Here is a 17804-nt window from a genome sequence, read left to right as displayed (position 1 = left end):
CAATGTTGTGCCTTTGGCCCTCGGCCACTCAGGTGCAATAGAGCACCTAGCTGCAGTGAGGGGTGTCCTCTCACATGGGATGTAAAGCTTAGGTCCTGTGAGGAGAGGCACACATCGAGCACGTTAAAGAATCCACCACAGTTATCAACCAGAGTTCTACGCCCTCACACCTTCAACATAATGTCTGTTTGTCGGTTGAGTGGAGCCGCGATTACACGCCATGTTTCGTAATGACTTTGACATACAGCCGTAATAAAAATCATATGTGTTAGAATACAAGGCAGCTACAAATCAACTGGAGTTCTACGACATACACGTTCGCCAAGTAATTTGGTCTCATTACAAATTGTTATTAGCAACTATGTAAATCAACTAATGTGCATGATAAATGACTTAGGATGCTCACATCTACACAACTTGCAAATGTTACAATAATAACTTCACTTAATGATGTTAACCCGGCCTTTTTGAGTGACGTATTATAAGGGTTTGAAGGTTGGCAGTAGCCTGAATGTCATCCTGTTTAGTTCATGGTATGGTGAAGGTAGAGCCTGGGACTAAACAGGATGACAATCATGTAGGCGAGGTTGCACGTCCTATACTATGATCTAAGTATGATCAAAAACGAGTTTTCACCACTTTGACGTTGATGATCAGTTCGACTGGCTCAAACGGAAATTCTCACGGCATGCAACCGTTTTCTTTTTAGACCTTAATTTCTAGAATCTTTTAGGAACACACTCGGAGGACTACATGAATGCGACCATATCCTCGACACCAATTGGCCTTGAACAGTGCACCTGTTGAACTTTGGCCCATGTCGTCACACCTATGAGACAGAGAGTCGCCCCAAGGGCAAAGCGACTGGGCGAAGAACTCCCGTAGAAAAATAGGATTCTCTTACAAACTTGGAGGTTCCTAGTCAACGAATAGCAGCACCATGGCAGGTTTGTACATTCTGCTGATACTATGAATGCCTTCAAACCACATACGTTAGGTATGTAGTGTCACCTGATTGTGACGCTTAATGAACGAGGGAGTCATTCTATAACTCTAATTTTTACACAGGAATGTTGAAGCTCGGTAGGCTAAACAACGACTCTCCAGCACACTATGCAGCAACTTTCAGGGTCTTCTTAACTTCCCTTGAGCTGACCGAGGAGAAGGCCCGCCAGTTCGTCGGCTCAAAGGTTCCAGACTCTGTCCTGTGTGAGTCGGGAGCCATGTGTGTGCTGGGGATAGGGAGTGGACAAGGTGAGACCGCCATGGTGACCTTGTCACGTTACTTTGCAATCTGCAAACCGTAAACAGCACCATGCCAAGGACGTATGAGTCAGCGTGTTAACGTTGTAGCAGGTTTCTTCCGATGGCTATAGACGTGCGATCTTATATGATCAGCTGCTTACTTGCTAACTAGCTTGCTTGCTTGATTTATCCGAAGATAATCTTACATCTCTAAACATTCAAGTATTCGTATGATGTTGTCCGCAATTCAACTGAATTATTGTATTCCTAGGAGAGAGTGACAGGGTCATATTGAAGAGGCTTCTACAACACCACAGCAGTGTGTACAACAGGGTTGTGGAACCGTCCGAGACAATGATTCAAAAATACAAGGTGGTTATTTTGATAAATAGAGTTTTGACATCACAGCCTGATCTTTCTGTCGGTTTTATCCCTTTCATATCATTTTTCTTAATCATATATCTACAGTCAAACAATTTGTTCACCGGTCAAATCTCCCGGGTTCTGTCCCATCATGTTCACGCTTGACATGGACCTTTTTTACCGCGGAATTGGCATCATTTTTACGTTCGTTTTTGTTATGAATTGATAAGCCGCTTTATCAATGACAAAAATCATAAGCCAATGAATGATATGTTAATGTAACTCCCATTTGCCACAGGCCCTGGCACGTGAAGACACGAGTCTGGGTGCTGTAAAGTTTGACTGGCGCCAGCAGACAGCGGAAGAGTACTTCCAGACGAAGGACGACACAAAGTTCCATCTGATCCATGCTTCCCACGTCCTTTACTATGTGGAAGATCCAGTCGCCACCTTGCGGAATATGTGGGAACAACTGGCAGATGGTGGCTACATATTACTTCCCATGGAGTCAGGTATAATAGTAGTACAGTGTGTATATATGAATCTCAACACGTTGTTAAATATCAGATGAAAAGCACTGAACGTGTTCTTGTTCTTTTTTTCCATTTCAAGCGTTTCAAGCCGTGCTCCCTTTCTTTGTCCTGAACATGCTAAATATCGCTCCGTACCAGCTTTCTTTGGAACTGCAAGTGCGTTTTCATTGGTGACTTTAAAACAAGATTACTCATCATCAAATTGATAGTTTTTCTACCTTGTAATTAGCCGTAGAAATGACATAATAAACATAATCGTATGTCAACGTTAACCATGCAAATTAAGACCGATGATTTTTATGGATCGATGATAGGAACTTCAGACTTGTGACATTTACTTCTTATATTTGTGATATGAAAATCGGCTTAAAGTGTAGGTATAACTTATGGTGTACATTATGATTAGGACTTGTGCGACGAAGTGATATACTCGACTCGAGTAGTCGACCCTAACTCCTCCTATTTTACATATCTACAGAAAAGGGGGACATCGGGAAGATGAAACTCAAGATGTGGGAGGATTTCGGCCAAGGTGACCGTTTGACCACGGCTCTGCGTTTCTCCGGTGACATCAAAGGATATCTTGACGCACTGGGCATCAGTTACATCTGCGAGAATGCATATGTAGTGTCTCTCAACGTCACGGAGTGTTTTAAGGAAAACTCTGAGTCAGGAGCGCTGCTTCTTGACTTCATCACACACACGCCTAACGCCTCCAATATGCCAGAGATACGATCAATGGCTCTGGAGTATATTCGAAGAAATTCGTCTGTGATTGGTGACAAGACTATTTTCCAGTCAACTGAAGAAACTATCGTTGTTTTAAAAAAGGGGGCAAAAAAGGAGTAACGCCCTTTTTGTGGGGGTAATCTTAAGAAAAACCGCTGTCAGTAATTAATGCATTTAAAACATCACAGTGTGTACTATTACTTTTCTCTTTCTAACAAAACACACAAAGCTGAAGTTAGATACATCGGTAGGCCAAGGAAAAAATGTTGTGTTTCCGTCTACCCAAATGACCCTATCAAAATCCTGTCGACCCTAGACTTTTGGGGGGTCGACCAAAGGGACATAAAATGTTCCATCTGACACCTACGCTGTCGAGTAGGTTTCCAAAATGTTCCGCATTTCTGTTACCCACCAAACTTATAATTAGATCTCCGTATGTTGACACATTGCATAGTTATCTATTCCTATCTAATTTTATTGAATCTGTGCTACTGCAACGCCTCGAAGATTAATGTGCATGTACTAGTATCTGCATTGAGGGTCAAGTTATCGGACTGGGTTGGGCTGCATTGTGGGTTCAACTGTGGTTAACTATCTAATGTACGCGTACGACATTTACCTCATCAGTTGCCCCTCCGCTAAATTGAATTGAATTGAAAAGTATATGTCTCTTATCAAAACATGACTACAAACCGACGACGTGAACTTGGAAATGTTGAATTGTGAACGGATGTTACATAACGTTACAGATATGCTGGGAAAATATTTCCCCAACATTCATATGTCCTATATATCAATGATTGTGCATGCAAGATTATGAGTGAATAATAAAGCATTCTATCAGAGTCTGTGTGTTGGATCTGTCCGTACTCGCGATCATATTCTAGAGCGGAATATATGTCAAAGATTCTCAAAGTCCGTATGTTAGATCTGTCCCCGTATTCGTGTCAATGTCTTCTGTAGTCGCTAGATGGCTCTCTTCAGTGGGCAGTCGACGCACCTGGTGCTGCAACTCAAAGTCATGATCAAAGACAAATGATGGTTGGTCGAGAGAAATACGAAAAATGAAGAGTCTTCCTGTCCTTTTGAAAAACGGTCAAATTCGCTTGTGATTAACCAATAAGCGTTACCCGATAAGTCATTTGCTCTACCCATATTTTTTCCAATAAAACTTTCATAAATGGACGAGGTCATCGAAGTTGTTTTCGGGAGGGTAAAAGCATACTTTATTTCTAAATCGAAATCACCAAATTTCATAAAAAATCTCGGGAAACAAAGATTCGATGAGGACCAATCATTTTTCCCGCGACTTTTCCATACCTTGTTTACACCGCAAGACTCGTTCCTAGAAAACCTCTGCCTGCACAAATGGGTAGAATTATTCTTCCCCAAATTCTTATATGACAATCATATCTATTACAAAAATACATAATTATAGTATATATTTTGCATTTTTTAATATTCCCTCCGTTGATTGATAATATGCAATCAAAACAGGTTATTTGTTGAGGAGATGATAAAGGCACCAGATAACGCTGTAATAGACACCTAGAGTTCTCTACAAATGTGGCTCCACTTCCGGGTTCACGCAGTATTGGTCTCCTCACGTCTCTTGGCAGCGTGAAGGTCTCTCTCCTACCTCTCTGTACTCACGTTTCATGTCACTGACCTTCCTCCAGGTAAATATTACACCTGACCCCGCCGATCAATACTTTTAGCTGATTGATCAAGCTTTTATTTGAGTAGGAGGAGTCGTTTGTTTAAGCATGAGTGCCAAGGATCAAACCCAACAACAACAACAACACGGCGGGTCGAGTAGCTACAGCTCGTCGGCAGGTACAGGCACGAGCAGCATGGAGACGCTCGGCACGCAGGACGTCATCGACGGGGACCACTACGAGGAGGAGCCCGAGGCTGAGCCGATCTGGGGCCGACTGTTTCCCGTGGGCTCGGCGTTCACGTCGCTAGGTGAGAGCTAGAAAGAGGTCGCAGCACGTGGATAAAGGGGGAGGGGCGCTTACGTTGTGTGTGTTGGAATCAGTGTTACGTTGTAGTGGTTTGATAATCTTCAAGCAGAGGTATGTTGGGGTGGAAGATTTAATGTTTTCTAACTGCCGGGCTTCTGATTGACGGCTATTAATCTCAATTGTCAGAGAAACTGGGCTGTCAGAAAACGTTACGATTTCCACCCAATATCTGCTTGGAGACATAGTAACTGGTTTTGATTGACACTGTGTTGTGTGTTTTATTGTAGTCTAGATGTGAAAAAAATAATGATAAAAATTTTTCACAACATTGTGTAGATGGAAAATGGCAGGTGGCATCAGTATGTGTATGTGTGTGTGTGTGTGCATGTGTATGTTCATGTGTGAATGTGTTTGAATGTGTGTGTACTAGTATGTGTGTCTTTATGTATGTAATACTATGTATATATGTATGTGTGTGTGAGTATGTGCATGTGTGTGTGTATATGTTTGTATGTATGTACTAGTATGTGTGTGTGTGTTTGTGTGTGTGTGTGTCTGTCTGTGTCTGTGTGTGATCCTGAAATTCCCAATATATACAACGCAGTCTACAAAATTTTATCCAGTTGCTTGAGTAACTATTTTTGGCGTATACAATGCAGTGTTGCCAAGTATCCTTGGTGCTGCAATTTATTTCAGTAGGACTGAAATGGTCACAAAGCATTAATGTGTGTAAGGGGGTGAAGTTTGCAAACTCTGGTCACCTTAAGCTTGTTTCACATAGCTAACTATAAAGCCAAACAAGAGTAGAAACAAGTGTCAGCCTTTCTAATATGGAAAGCAGATAAGGAGTAGAGAATTGTTATTGTTATCAGATGTTGTAAGAGAACATTCATCCTATCTATTTCTCATCAACATTTATAACCTATAATATGAATTAATCATAGCTGTAAAACATGTTGAGGCATGTAACCAGCAGTATGTCTTAATGATGCCTAATCCATATTTCTGATTAGATTTAGTCCAGGAGGAGTACAAATTTGGTCGGGACTCGAAGGCGGATTACAGTTTCGACTCCCCTGCCATCAAGAGGAGCATGTACTTCCAGGCTTACAGCAAGAACCACTTTCGAATCTTCAGGGTGAGACTTATAATTACAACAGTTGTTTTCTCTGTATGTATTCTTTATAGCCTGGGTACCATCCTCCATAGTAACTGCTGGCTCAATCTTTTCACTTGCTAACTGTGGTTACTACGGAGCATGGTAGCCATGCTATATTCTTTCAGTTTCACACATATTCAAGATTTAACGGGTATATTAGCCATGCCCCTACATTGTGCCCTTGGGACCTTCCCTGGCGGTGGAGTGATGCCCACAGAGCCTCTTTGGCTAATCTGTGCCAAAAAACACACTACAGATTTGGTTGCCAATATCTAGCAAATTTGCCACCAAGAACTGTACAAATTATTAATGTTTCTGCATACAGTCTGTAACAGATTTCCACAAAATATTTATTCCATCCAGGAGAAAGTGTCAGACAGCTGTTATAACGTCTTCCTTGAGGACACCAGCTCCAACGGAACCTTTCTGAACGGGGACAAAGTTGGAAAACACAAGAAACAGCTGCTGAGAAACAATGATGAAATAGCCCTGGCCATGAAGAAAAACAAAGGTGAGTCCTTGGACTAGAAGATGTACATGTAGAAAGGGTCTTGAAATACCACCTGCTTAATGCAGGTAAATGCAGGTATAACTTGTATTTTTGATGTCTACCTACACCTAAGCTGTACTAAGCTGCACCTAAGTGGCAAAGACGAGTGAGAGTGAGTAAGTGAGAAGCTGCACTTATATTAAAATAATGCATGAGAGGAGGTCAATAAGTTCTCAACCAGAAACAAGGGTCACTACTCAAATTTCAGGATATGGATATAAAGTATGAATTCTTTTGTGAATATCCACCAAAATGCAGATCACTGTGGTCATAACTTTGAAGGTGATGTGCTTTTGAAAATCATTATGTAAGAGGTGGGAAAAACATGAGTAAGGAAGACACTAGAATTGTGATCAGAGCTATGTCAGTGATTCTTGTGTCCCTCGAGCTCATCCCACGAAGACATTGTCAAAATGTTTGAAGCAAAATCTCTCAATTGGCCATGGTTTTTCCTCACCTAACATTACAGATTTTCAAAGATTTTCAAAGGCCTGCAAACTTATTGAAGTTTGCCAAGGCACAGGCCAGTAAGTGATACCAAAAGTGCCTTGCATTCTTTATACTAGTAGCATCCTTGACTAGACAGCAAATAACGAGATCCAAAACAATGTTGTTAGAACTGTTTTCAAAACATCGGTCCGAAGTGGTTTTAAAAACTTTACCCCTATAGTTAAACTGGATACCCCTGCTTGGATTTGTATTGACTGCTGCATCCAACCATCTTGATGTCTTCTTCCCTCCCAGCTTTTGTTTTTATGGACATTAACGGTAATGAAGACATGAGTCTACCCGAGGAGCTCAGACGAAAGTACACGCTGTCAAGATTCCTCGGGAAGTAAGCATGATGATCTGTCTTATTCTTTGATATACTAATAACACTAGAAATTAAGAAATATCAGTTAATTAAGCCTTTAAGTAAATTTGAAGACATATGCACACAGTGAATGACAAGTTTTGTTTATCATGAAATGAATAGTTATAAAATCAAATATGTGAGCAATGTTACAGTATCGAATTAGCATCATATTTCAGTATCAAATCAGTAATGTAACAGCAATGTTATTGCACTATTTACTGGAATGGTACATATAATTGTTTAAAGAATTCTAAGAGACCCTACAGTACTGACCTGTCACCTAAAAGTTTTAACAAAAATGGGTATAATACTGCATTGATACTGTGATGTTACTGTCAGTATTGAATCTAGAGGACATTGTGATTACCCCCAGGGGTGCGTGTGGAGAAGTCCGCCTGGCCTTCACCAAGGGAACATGCCACAAGTTTGCTGTGAAGATAGTCAGCAAAAAGGTCTTCACTATAGGAGGCAGGAACCAGAGAGTGAGTAGAACATGAAAAAATGTTGACAACTTCATCTACGCTTTTTTTCTACAGTTTTAGATAACTTATGATTGTGTTTTAGATAACTTATGATGGTGTAAAATGTTTGGTTACATAATGTGCACTTTTACTAGTTTTAGTAACATAACAGTAAGGATCAGCAGGTAGCATACAAAACGTATCTTGGCTTAGTAATTACTGCATACGCAATAGGGGTTTGAATCTCAGCTTATGTATCTGTTAACAATATAACGTTAGCACTATTATCATATCCAATATGCACTATCAGCCTGCACTATCCAATGTCATCCACCATTTGAATTACTCGCTTTGTGAGTTGTGTATTAGAAGAGAGTCTGGAAAAATGACACAGTATGTCAGTCGAATAACATTACTGGACAAACATGAGAATTTGTGATTCAGACTTGTTGAAATACCTGTTTCCCTAGGTCGTAGATCCAGACATTCTAATGACGCAGAGAGATATTTTGTGATCTGTTTCCTTATTCCCTAGGCCCTGGATCCAGAGAGAATCTTTGGAGAGGTGCAGATCATGAAGGGCTTAAAACATGTGAGTCTGAAACTTGTCTGTCTGGTAATACCCTATGTAGATGTACAATGTACATGTATTCGTCAGAGTGTATTTTTGAGTCTATTTGTCTATATACTGTAGAACTATAGCTGTATATATGAAGAAATGTGTGAAGTTGTCGAAAAGTCATCCCAGAAACAATGAATGTAGCAATTCAGCAATAAGACAATACAATATAAGAATATCAATAAGTATGATTTTATATTATTTAAAGTAGAAATACTGGTGGGCGGCCATTGTCAGAAAACAATCTTTCACATTTTGTGTGTGCTTGAACAGTCCTTGGCAAGGTTGCTATTGATATCATTTAGAAAAAAACTTTCTCTCTGTCTACAGCCCTGTATTATCAAGATAGAAGATGTGATAGACACTGAGGACACTTTGTACATAGTCCTGGAACTGTGAGTCTTCTTTCCTATGATTATGGTTTTACACTATATTCTTACCGATACTAACCATTTACCTTGTATAATTATACACATAATGTGAAACATCATAATCATGACTCAACAGTACACATAAACTTGACTCTACATGCTTAGACAACAAGATTCTGTATACCAACACTGTATTATGATTAAGATATTGTTAAAGAAAGTTTTTAAGGTGATATGTTAAAATGCCAGGAATTTGTCATGTTTTTACAACAGTAATGTAGTTATTAAAGGCTGCTTACGCCGTTACAGTTCTTTATGATGTGTATGTGTCAAACTTTTAATAGAGTTTGAAGAACCAGTTTGAAGAACCAGTTTGAAGAACCAGTTTGTAGGATGTAGTAGAAATGCATCAGAAGTATGTTTCTTGAGTACACCAAACTATACCTAGACAAGCAGAAGTGCTAATTATAACACTGATATAAGTTGAAACTATAAGGCAGATAAAATGTCTTGTGTATTACAATAATTTTACTTAAAGCTTTGTGCATGTTTGTGACTTATCAGGGTTGAGGGTGGAGAGTTGTTTGACCGTGTGGTGTCCCTAGGACGCTTCACTGAGCCAGTTGCTAAGCTGCTATTCTACCAGATGTTGGTGGCTGTAAAGGTAAGTTGAACATCATGATGGAAAATGTTTTGAAATTTTCCTCTCTGGAGATGCTAAAAATAGAATCAACAGGTGTTTAAAAGTAAAGGTTGTTTACCCTAGCACTGTTGATTATATCAGCTTTTATAGAGAGTGCCATTCTATTATAAAAGTGTAGAAACTTAGTATTGTTTCTTTTCATTGTTTTTCAGTATTTGCATGAGCAAGGAATCACTCATAGGGACCTAAAGGTGAGTGCACTACTGCCCTCTGGCATAAGTACTTTGAACTGCAGCATTATCCCTTGTGCTGATGTCTCTGTACATGACTATCCTTTCAAACTGTAGGATCATTTGAAAACTGTATGGCGTAGCAATTTCACTGTCATATCGTATGCAATAAATTTTTTTTATTTTTTTTAAACCAAATGTATTCAAAAATTGGTTTGATTTTCACTTTGTCAGAGTAGTAAATAAACAGACAAGGGAGATTTATTTTTGTACAACTTGTGACTGCATCTTTTGAAGGAGTTTGTTTAGGGAAACTTAAAGATATAAACCTCAGAATTGTAGAGTTTGAATTGTCTTTATTCATTACAAATGAAAATTGACAACCATTTATAATAGTTAAAGTATTATGGAGTCGGCAAATATTCTGTCAAGGCTTGGGTGGATTTATTTTCTACTTTCCTTGCAGCCAGAAAATGTGCTGCTTGGCTCTGATGACATGGAGACCATCATCAAGGTAATGTTAAAGACTCTTGAGACTTCTCTGCCAGTTAAGCATTCATATCTTCTTAATTAGTTCTCCTATCCATCAATATACAAGGCAACAAACAAATCCACACCAAAAAAAATGATATGTACCTGACTATAGCAGACCCAATGAAAATCAACACACACATCATGTATTGCATGAAATAGTATATAGTATTACTGACTGCTAAGCTGAGAAATCGACTGAAGCTGTCGACTGTCTTCAGAGACGACAAGAGCCAAAGAGTATATACTGTTACAGTAGTGTTTGCCACAGCAGGTCTACATGTGCCTGCAGTTCTGAGATAAATCAGTAGGTGTTCCTCTTGTCAAAATGCTGTTGGAACTCGCCCTGATGTATGGACAAGTTCCAACCCAGTGTCACAATGTCTAAACAGGAAAAAGAGCGTAGATATAAAGAATATGACAAATTTTGATTCAAGATTACCAGCGAGGATTGAAATGACAATGCACTGAAGCAATAAAAATAATCAATGGAAATTCTTCAAGAGTGGTGCACATCATAAAAGATGAATCAAGAGTGAAAAATATTAAAACTAAAAGTGATAAAAACAATCTAAACAATACATGTAATTGAATCGTTCAATTTGTTTTTTTCCAGGTCTGTCCAATTTTGTTGGTGAGAACTACCTGTATGGAATGAATTTAGAGTGACAGATGCTAAAACTAAAATAGATAATGATTTTAAACAGTAAAATCACACAAATTTAATTTTTGTTGTTTCAGGTGACAGATTTTGGTCTGTCCAAGTTTGTTGGTGAGAACTCCCTGATGAAGACCCTGTGCGGCACTCCGAGTTACCTGGCGCCCGAGGTGCTGAGGACCGCCGGCATGGGCGGCTACACCAAAGCTGTGGACTGCTGGAGCCTCGGGGTCATCCTATTTGTCTGGTGAGTGAACACCTAAGCAGCTTGTTCTTTAATACCTACTCCTATGTTACAGGTATATTCATGTATGCCACCTAGCAGATGAGGACTGAGTTGCATCCATGCTGTTGACAGGTCATTTTTACATTACATGTATGTGGTCCTTATAGCCATCGGATTTTCTGTACCAAATGTACTTTTCAACTTTAAATCAATTCTAAATGAAGCACTTTCCATGCCACCACTTTCTCAACTATTTTTGAAATGATTTGTACCTTTTTGTCTTTTCCCCAAACAATTTTCCATATTAGAAAAAATAGCAAACATTGGAATTGATGAATTTTTGATGTTGCAACTTTGCACAACAGGGCAAGAGTATCTAAAAGCATTTTTTTCATCATTTGATCTTCTGGCTCAAAATGTGTAATCCATAAGTGTGAAAAAAGCACAGACTGATGCTTATGATTATTAAGACTGCTTCAATAATTGAAAAACCTCATAGTCAATATGAAAAGGAAAATAACAACAGCATTTGAATCCTTCCAAGTAGGGTTGTGTACCAGTACCTTTAAGATTATTCATGTACAGGTCCTGAATGTCAAGTGTACCTGTACCGGAATCCAGAACAAACTGGGAAAATTTTGTCTCAAAGATGACAGTTTTTACAATTCAGCAATTGAAAATTAGGAAAAAAATGTAAATACTATTGCTTTGAGATTATGAAAAACAGTATGTCATACAAAGATGACAAAAGTCACCACTAAAATGACAGTTAACTGCACATACATAAACATTCATGTATGTGCACATAAGGTCCAGGTCTAGACTTGTACCCCTGGACCTGGACCTGAAAACAGAATAAGAACACAGCCCTTCTTCCAAGTTTGCAATGGCAACTGTGGAGATTACTGTGGGAGTGCAATTTTCCAGAGACTGAACCCCAGCCTAGCGCCTGTTTTTGCATCTTGATAAATGAGAGCACTGTCGTATCAACCCTTCGAAGAAGCCAACACTAATCCCCTAGAAGACATAGGATGGTGCTGCATGTACAATGCGAATGCTGCGATCAAAATGGATGATCTGCGATAGCGTCCCGCAATCTCCCTCGCCAGATATTCGGTTAGGTGATCTTTCTTAGACACGGGGTCAACACCCTAAGGGTGTCGCACGGCGCGTAATCCGTTTATATCCCCGAGGCGAGCGTTTGTTTCTGCCGTAAACATGGTTTAAATCATAGGATTGACCTTTCGGAGTGTTGTGCTCTTGCCTTGTCAAAACAGCGTGATGTGATGTACGTTTATGTAGTACTAATCAAAATCCAAGATTAACAGGTGATTATTTTCCCTTCCATCAAACATGTCATAGTGCACAATGTGTGCATTTTTGTTGAAGTGGTGTCATCAAATCTGATTTACTTGCAGTAATTTGAACTAGGAAGAGGCCAGTATTTCTAACAATATTATTGAGTAAGCAAGAATGAGTATTCTGGCTACCTGTCAAATGTAGAGTTTCATTTAACTTCAAGAGATACTACAAACAAGCATCCCACATTACTGTAGTATTCATAGATAATTTTTTAGAGTTTGATGCAATTTTTCATCAAATTAGAAAAAAAAAGCCTTTCTCAAAGGGCTTTTGTCAGAAAAAGGCAGTATATCTTGCCACTGTTATGTACTGGTGGTACGTTGAATGTGTGTCCTTTAGGATCTGTTTCAATTAAAGTTCTAATAAGTCAGTGGTAACCCAAGTGGATTCCTGCCATGATCTAGCATCCCTTTGCATTTGCAAATTGAATGTAAGATGTCAGAACTTGTAGGAGCGTCTCTCCCCTGTCAGTGGTTCCTGCCTACAGCGTTCCTCCCCCTTGATCCCAGGGTACTCTTCCAGTCTCGATCCCAGGGTACTCTCCCTGCATACAAATCTTGGTTGACACCTCAAGCAGCATCCTCTCTGAACCTATTGATTCAGAAGTAGAATCATTAACATAAACTTTTCTGATTCATTCAACTAGAAAGAGCGTTTGCTTTTACCTATGTTTGTGTGTGTGTGTGTTTGTGTGTGTGTGTGTGTGTGTGTGTGTATGTTTGTGTATGTTTGTGTGTATGTGTGTGTATAAAAAAACGGCTTCAACAATACTAGACCTCAATCTCATCAACGATGCTTAACATTTATCCTCAGGATTTCCGAAAATAAAGCACAGAGTAGAACCCATGCAACCTCACATAATCTTAATTAAATCATGATTCCTCTTCCTTCTTCCCGTGTGTGTGCTGCATGTCTGATCTTAGCATACCCCCCTCCCCTCTCTAGGAAACAATCTGTGATGTACCAAGTGATTCCTGTTTTCAGCACATTTTGGTAAATCCGGCAATTATTGTGATCACCCTCCATGTTAAGATAACAATTCGTCATGGGGCAACAGGGATGTGTTTCTTCCCTCACTTCTGAGATAATCTCCAAGTCTTATTACACACGACTGCACTAGAAGTAATCCTCCAAATCTCCCTGGGTTTTTCCCGCACCAAATACTACAATTAGAGAATGTACGGCGTGTAAAGTGCCTGTCTATCACCGGTAATCAGGACGTGCTGCAAAGCTTTCGGAAAGACCCGGCCCAATCAGGGGCTCGGCGCGTTCCCCTGTATCGGGGTCAACATTTGTCTGTCACTGTGAATTAGTGCACCCACACTAGAACGGAACAAAAAAAAACTTCTGAACTCAACAGCCTTTGTAGAACAAAGTTTGACATGGCAGTGACTGATTTGTTAATCAGTTACAATTTCACTGTCCAAATGACAGACTTAAAATGGACAAGTTGAGTACATCAGTCCCACTGGACAGAGTGGACTATTACAGATTCAATGTATTAGTACATGAAAAAAAACCTTTGTAGATAGATGAAGTATGCTTTTAACCATGTCCAACAAACTGACATGGTTTTCAGTACCAAGGAGAGGACCATTGTAAAGGGTGATATCTTCATCACTCTCACAATCTGATTTATGTTTGACATTTCTCTTTTAAAGGATAACTTTCCTAGATTAAAAGTGCTTATTGTGGCATGGATATACCTTTATGTAAATGATATATAGGCTGCAGTGAGAAGATTCAGGTGAAACTATGCATGTATACTAAGTCTCAATATTCAGCAAGATTTTCCTTCAACAATGTCAGACTTCACGGCTCAACAATGTTGTAGATCCTTTTGTATGATGCTACTCATAAAGTCCAGAAAGAATTTGATTTGCAATTATGCATCAGTCTTCTCCAGACCTATTTCAGATCAGATATGACTTGTGATTTGTCCAAAGGAAACATGCATGTAGCAGTTATAAGTTTGAGTTTTATGATAAAGTTTCAGTTATATAAACTTATAAAGAGTTTTAGATCCGGTATATCAATAGATCATGAAAGCAATACCTCAGGAATGCAAGTCCAAAAATTCAGAGCTTTGTTCACATCTTTCTCTCTGTGGTATGATTGGTCAGCTTTAATTAAAAGAATCATGGAACACCCTAATATAATGATTGCTATGATAAACATAATAGGCTTTTCGAATTTAAGAAAAAAGCAGGGTTGACAGGCCCCAAGGCTTACCCGAGAGTATTATATGAAAGAAAAATGCAGAGTATACAAAAGAAATTATGCAACAGGATTACTTGATAAGCCCTTTTTTGCTCATCATTCGTTTGCCTGAAGACAAAGCTTTCAAACTCCAAACCGTTCTCACCATGCCTTTTGGGGGCTCCATGGATCCGATGAATCTTTAAGTTTTCAAGATCTTATCCCTACAATCCATCTTAGAGGAGAGGATTAATATTTGGAAGGATGGCAGTTTGTCATAATGGGTCTTCAGCTGATATTATGTAAGAGAGGATGTGCAAGGATTTTGATGTAGAGGTGTCGTGAGTCAACATGATTTTTCTTTTTTTTTGTTTCAAGGCATCCGCATTTGAGATGAAGCATGATGCTTTTTCAGGTACATGTACCTAGTGGTAGTGCAATGCGGCTTTGCTACGGCTCGCGTTTTTGGCCAAGCACACCGGGTCACCCCTACTCTTCTTGATAAGTCTGTTATCATTTATTGTATCATATACATATAAGTTTTAAAGCCTGGCTCAGAAGGACACTTCAAAGTTTGATATTGCAGGAAGTTGTTGTACTTCCATAGTGTCATTGACAAATGATAATAAGCACTTTTAATGTTATATGGCATCTTGACTATATGCATAGGAGAAAAATCATACCACCTTGATATATGGAACTGATTTAACTAGATTATATTGCAAAAATATGCAGTAACTGTTGCAAGGATTGATATGCATGCATGACATCCTTGACAATCTGTTGGTACTAATAATTTCAACACTAGGAATCAGATGTACCAATAGCTGATAGCATCTTTATTAGATTCATAAAATAAATGAATTATGAAAGAAGAATGCAAACAATACATCCAATAATTAGTTTTAAGAAATGACAAATGTGGTTTCGATTTGTTCCGAATTTGTAAGTTTTGAATTTGTTTGAATTTGTGCCATGAGAATTGTAACATGCATGTTTAAGATGAAAAACTGGAAAACTTTTAAAAGCAAAATCAAAGCAGCTCTGGATATATTTATATTGGTTGTTATAAAAGTAAATGGATCTGAACTCTCCCTGAAGTTTAAGAAAAACATCTATAGGTAGATTACTTTTGATACTAGGCAAACGGTGCTTAATCATTGAGATTACATTCAATTGCAAGATATTTTCACTGCTTTGCTTTGATGTCTTGGTTCATATGATACCACCTGTAACCTTGAGTTATTTCAGAACTGCAGAGTTTGCAACTTTTTACCTTTTATGTGCAATTTTAGTTTATTCTATAGAATTGTGGACTATAGGTGGGTTTTACTTTCATGTGATAGATGCAACTCCATTTCCGCAGTTTTTTTCTATATTATCACCTGAGATGGATCCTTAAATGGCCTTATCATGTCTCCCAGACATTCCTACGGGCATGTTTAGGGTCGTTCCATGGGGTGGGATGATCAAGGAGAGAATTAATACCTAAGGTGGCGTAACAAGATCTGTTAAAGCACTGGGGGTTCTTAGTAATCACACCTTCAAACAACATTACACAGGGCTTAGTTTATGTTCTGTTGTAAAAGTAACATTCTGAATAGATTTTTCACTCACTGAGATTGACTTTGAAAGTAAATCAGTGACTGTGCATAGCCGACGGGTAGCTGTTAAGTATAAGTGCCAGATAGTCAAAGTTGTAAAATTGTGCAATGCAGTATTCTGCTGTACAATGTATTTCAATAGTACCAAAGGTTTTTTTAACCCATCTCCTCCCGATCTAATTAGTCTGTAATTCAATCATCATGGTGATAGTTCTTGTGGATTGGTTGGTCGACTTCAGGGCAAGATGGGATGCAAAAATGTTTAGAAGCACATGATTTACAAAGAGTATTTCAACATGAATTTCTGTTGCAAGTGTTTGCAAGTGTTGTTTTTTCAAACATTGTTTAGGTCATCACAGTAATTTGATTTCTTGCTCCTCAGATTTGGAGGAAAGGAATGGAGCCTATAGCTAAGGGTGTATGTAATACAAAAGAAAAAATATACAGTTTCCTGTAATAGACCTTTTGATAAGTATTATACTACCACATGTGTCACAAAGTCAACATATCAAACTGGATAATATTCAGTCAATGGATTTTCAACTTTTAATCTTTATCATTGATACAATTTGAATGTAAATACAAAGCCTTTAAAAACTAAGAAGACAATGACTGTTGGTGCCAAATATAAGCATATTAGCCTGATTGATATCCTTAATGGTAGATGTGATTTCATTCTTTTCAAAATTAGAAGAATTTTAAAGTGGTGATGAATCCAAGAACCAAGAAATTACATTGGTGCAGCCCTGTTCATGATCTTCTGATAAAGAGAACATAGCCCCCTCCCCAACTTTACTTGCTGACCGGTTTTCCCACTTGTAACAGTTTAAACTGTGATGGACTGATGCATACGTCATTTCCATAAAGGTAAACGTACCAACAGACGAGATTCATCCTTATCTTAAAGTTGGGGATATTTCTAATCCCCCAGAACACAATATATATCCACCCAAAGGAGAGGAAACATTATAAAGAGCTATTACCCCTATCTTCCACAGATACACTGTACCACTGCAGCCATAGAAAACCGTCTTATCACCATTTCCAGACAGTGTTGTGGGCGTGTTTGTGGGCCGTCTCCTGGGATTGAATGATCAACAAGAGAGTGGGATGATATTAAGACTTCATGGTGATACCGCAAAATTGTGTGGAAAGTAAATGGCTATTACTTACCACTATGCTCAATCTTTCTCCCAGAAAAGGCAAGGATATGAACGTGTGCTGAACAAAAGCAAGGATTGCAAAATGTTTTTAGGGGTATAGTAACGTTTATTATTTTACTATAAGCACACACAAAATGCTTTCAGATTATGCAAATAATCTAGAAGCAAATGACGGCAATGATCTAGATTGGGTTGTGTACTTTAGAGCCATTGATATGCTTCTGATGCAATGCAATCTAGGAATCAGTTGAAAGGAATTGGGTGGAGTGTAGTCATATCATACATTGCCAGATTGAACAATAAGAAGAGATATACCAAATGCTCGTCTACTGAAA

General features: G+C 38.7%; 2 protein-coding genes across 4 annotated transcripts in view; both read left to right on the top strand.

Annotated features, from left to right (window-relative positions):
• Window positions 1-813: 813 nt before the first annotated feature.
• Window positions 814-3715, top strand: LOC136445628 (histamine N-methyltransferase-like). Its single transcript, XM_066443760.1, has 5 exons — window positions 814-947; window positions 1069-1254; window positions 1517-1617; window positions 1907-2120; window positions 2620-3715. The coding sequence occupies exons 1-5, from the start codon at window positions 941-943 to the stop codon at window positions 2988-2990; spliced, it is 879 nt and encodes a 292-aa protein (XP_066299857.1). The 5' UTR covers window positions 814-940; the 3' UTR covers window positions 2991-3715.
• Window positions 3716-4444: 729 nt separating this feature from the next.
• LOC136445704 (serine/threonine-protein kinase Chk2-like) overlaps window positions 4445-17804 on the top strand; it is a 145258-nt gene continuing 131898 nt past the window's right edge. For all 3 annotated transcript variants that reach the window (XR_010757438.1, XM_066443852.1, XM_066443841.1), the window contains exons 1-11: window positions 4445-4838; window positions 5851-5975; window positions 6360-6507; window positions 7291-7381; window positions 7776-7884; window positions 8399-8455; window positions 8813-8877; window positions 9418-9517; window positions 9709-9747; window positions 10193-10240; window positions 10999-11162. Coding sequence is in view for 2 of the 3 variants with exons in the window: in XM_066443852.1 (XP_066299949.1) it covers window positions 4637-4838; window positions 5851-5975; window positions 6360-6507; window positions 7291-7381; window positions 7776-7884; window positions 8399-8455; window positions 8813-8877; window positions 9418-9517; window positions 9709-9747; window positions 10193-10240; window positions 10999-11162 (1148 nt within the window). In the remaining variant the exon portion in view is untranslated. The remainder of the gene's footprint in view (window positions 4839-5850; window positions 5976-6359; window positions 6508-7290; window positions 7382-7775; window positions 7885-8398; window positions 8456-8812; window positions 8878-9417; window positions 9518-9708; window positions 9748-10192; window positions 10241-10998; window positions 11163-17804) is intronic.

The sequence above is a fragment of the Branchiostoma lanceolatum genome, chromosome 1, assembly GCF_035083965.1.
Source record: "Branchiostoma lanceolatum isolate klBraLanc5 chromosome 1, klBraLanc5.hap2, whole genome shotgun sequence".
Taxonomy (NCBI): domain Eukaryota; kingdom Metazoa; phylum Chordata; class Leptocardii; order Amphioxiformes; family Branchiostomatidae; genus Branchiostoma; species Branchiostoma lanceolatum.
This window is presented reverse-complemented; position numbering and strand designations above follow the sequence as displayed.

Excerpts from the sequence above, each read along its gene's own strand:
- LOC136445628 (XM_066443760.1), top strand. Across the intron at positions 1,618-1,906 it reads CAATGATTCAAAAATACAAG|GCCCTGGCACGTGAAGACAC; the intron begins GTGGTTATTTTG and ends CATTTGCCACAG. Across the intron at positions 2,121-2,619 it reads ATTACTTCCCATGGAGTCAG|AAAAGGGGGACATCGGGAAG; the intron begins GTATAATAGTAG and ends ACATATCTACAG.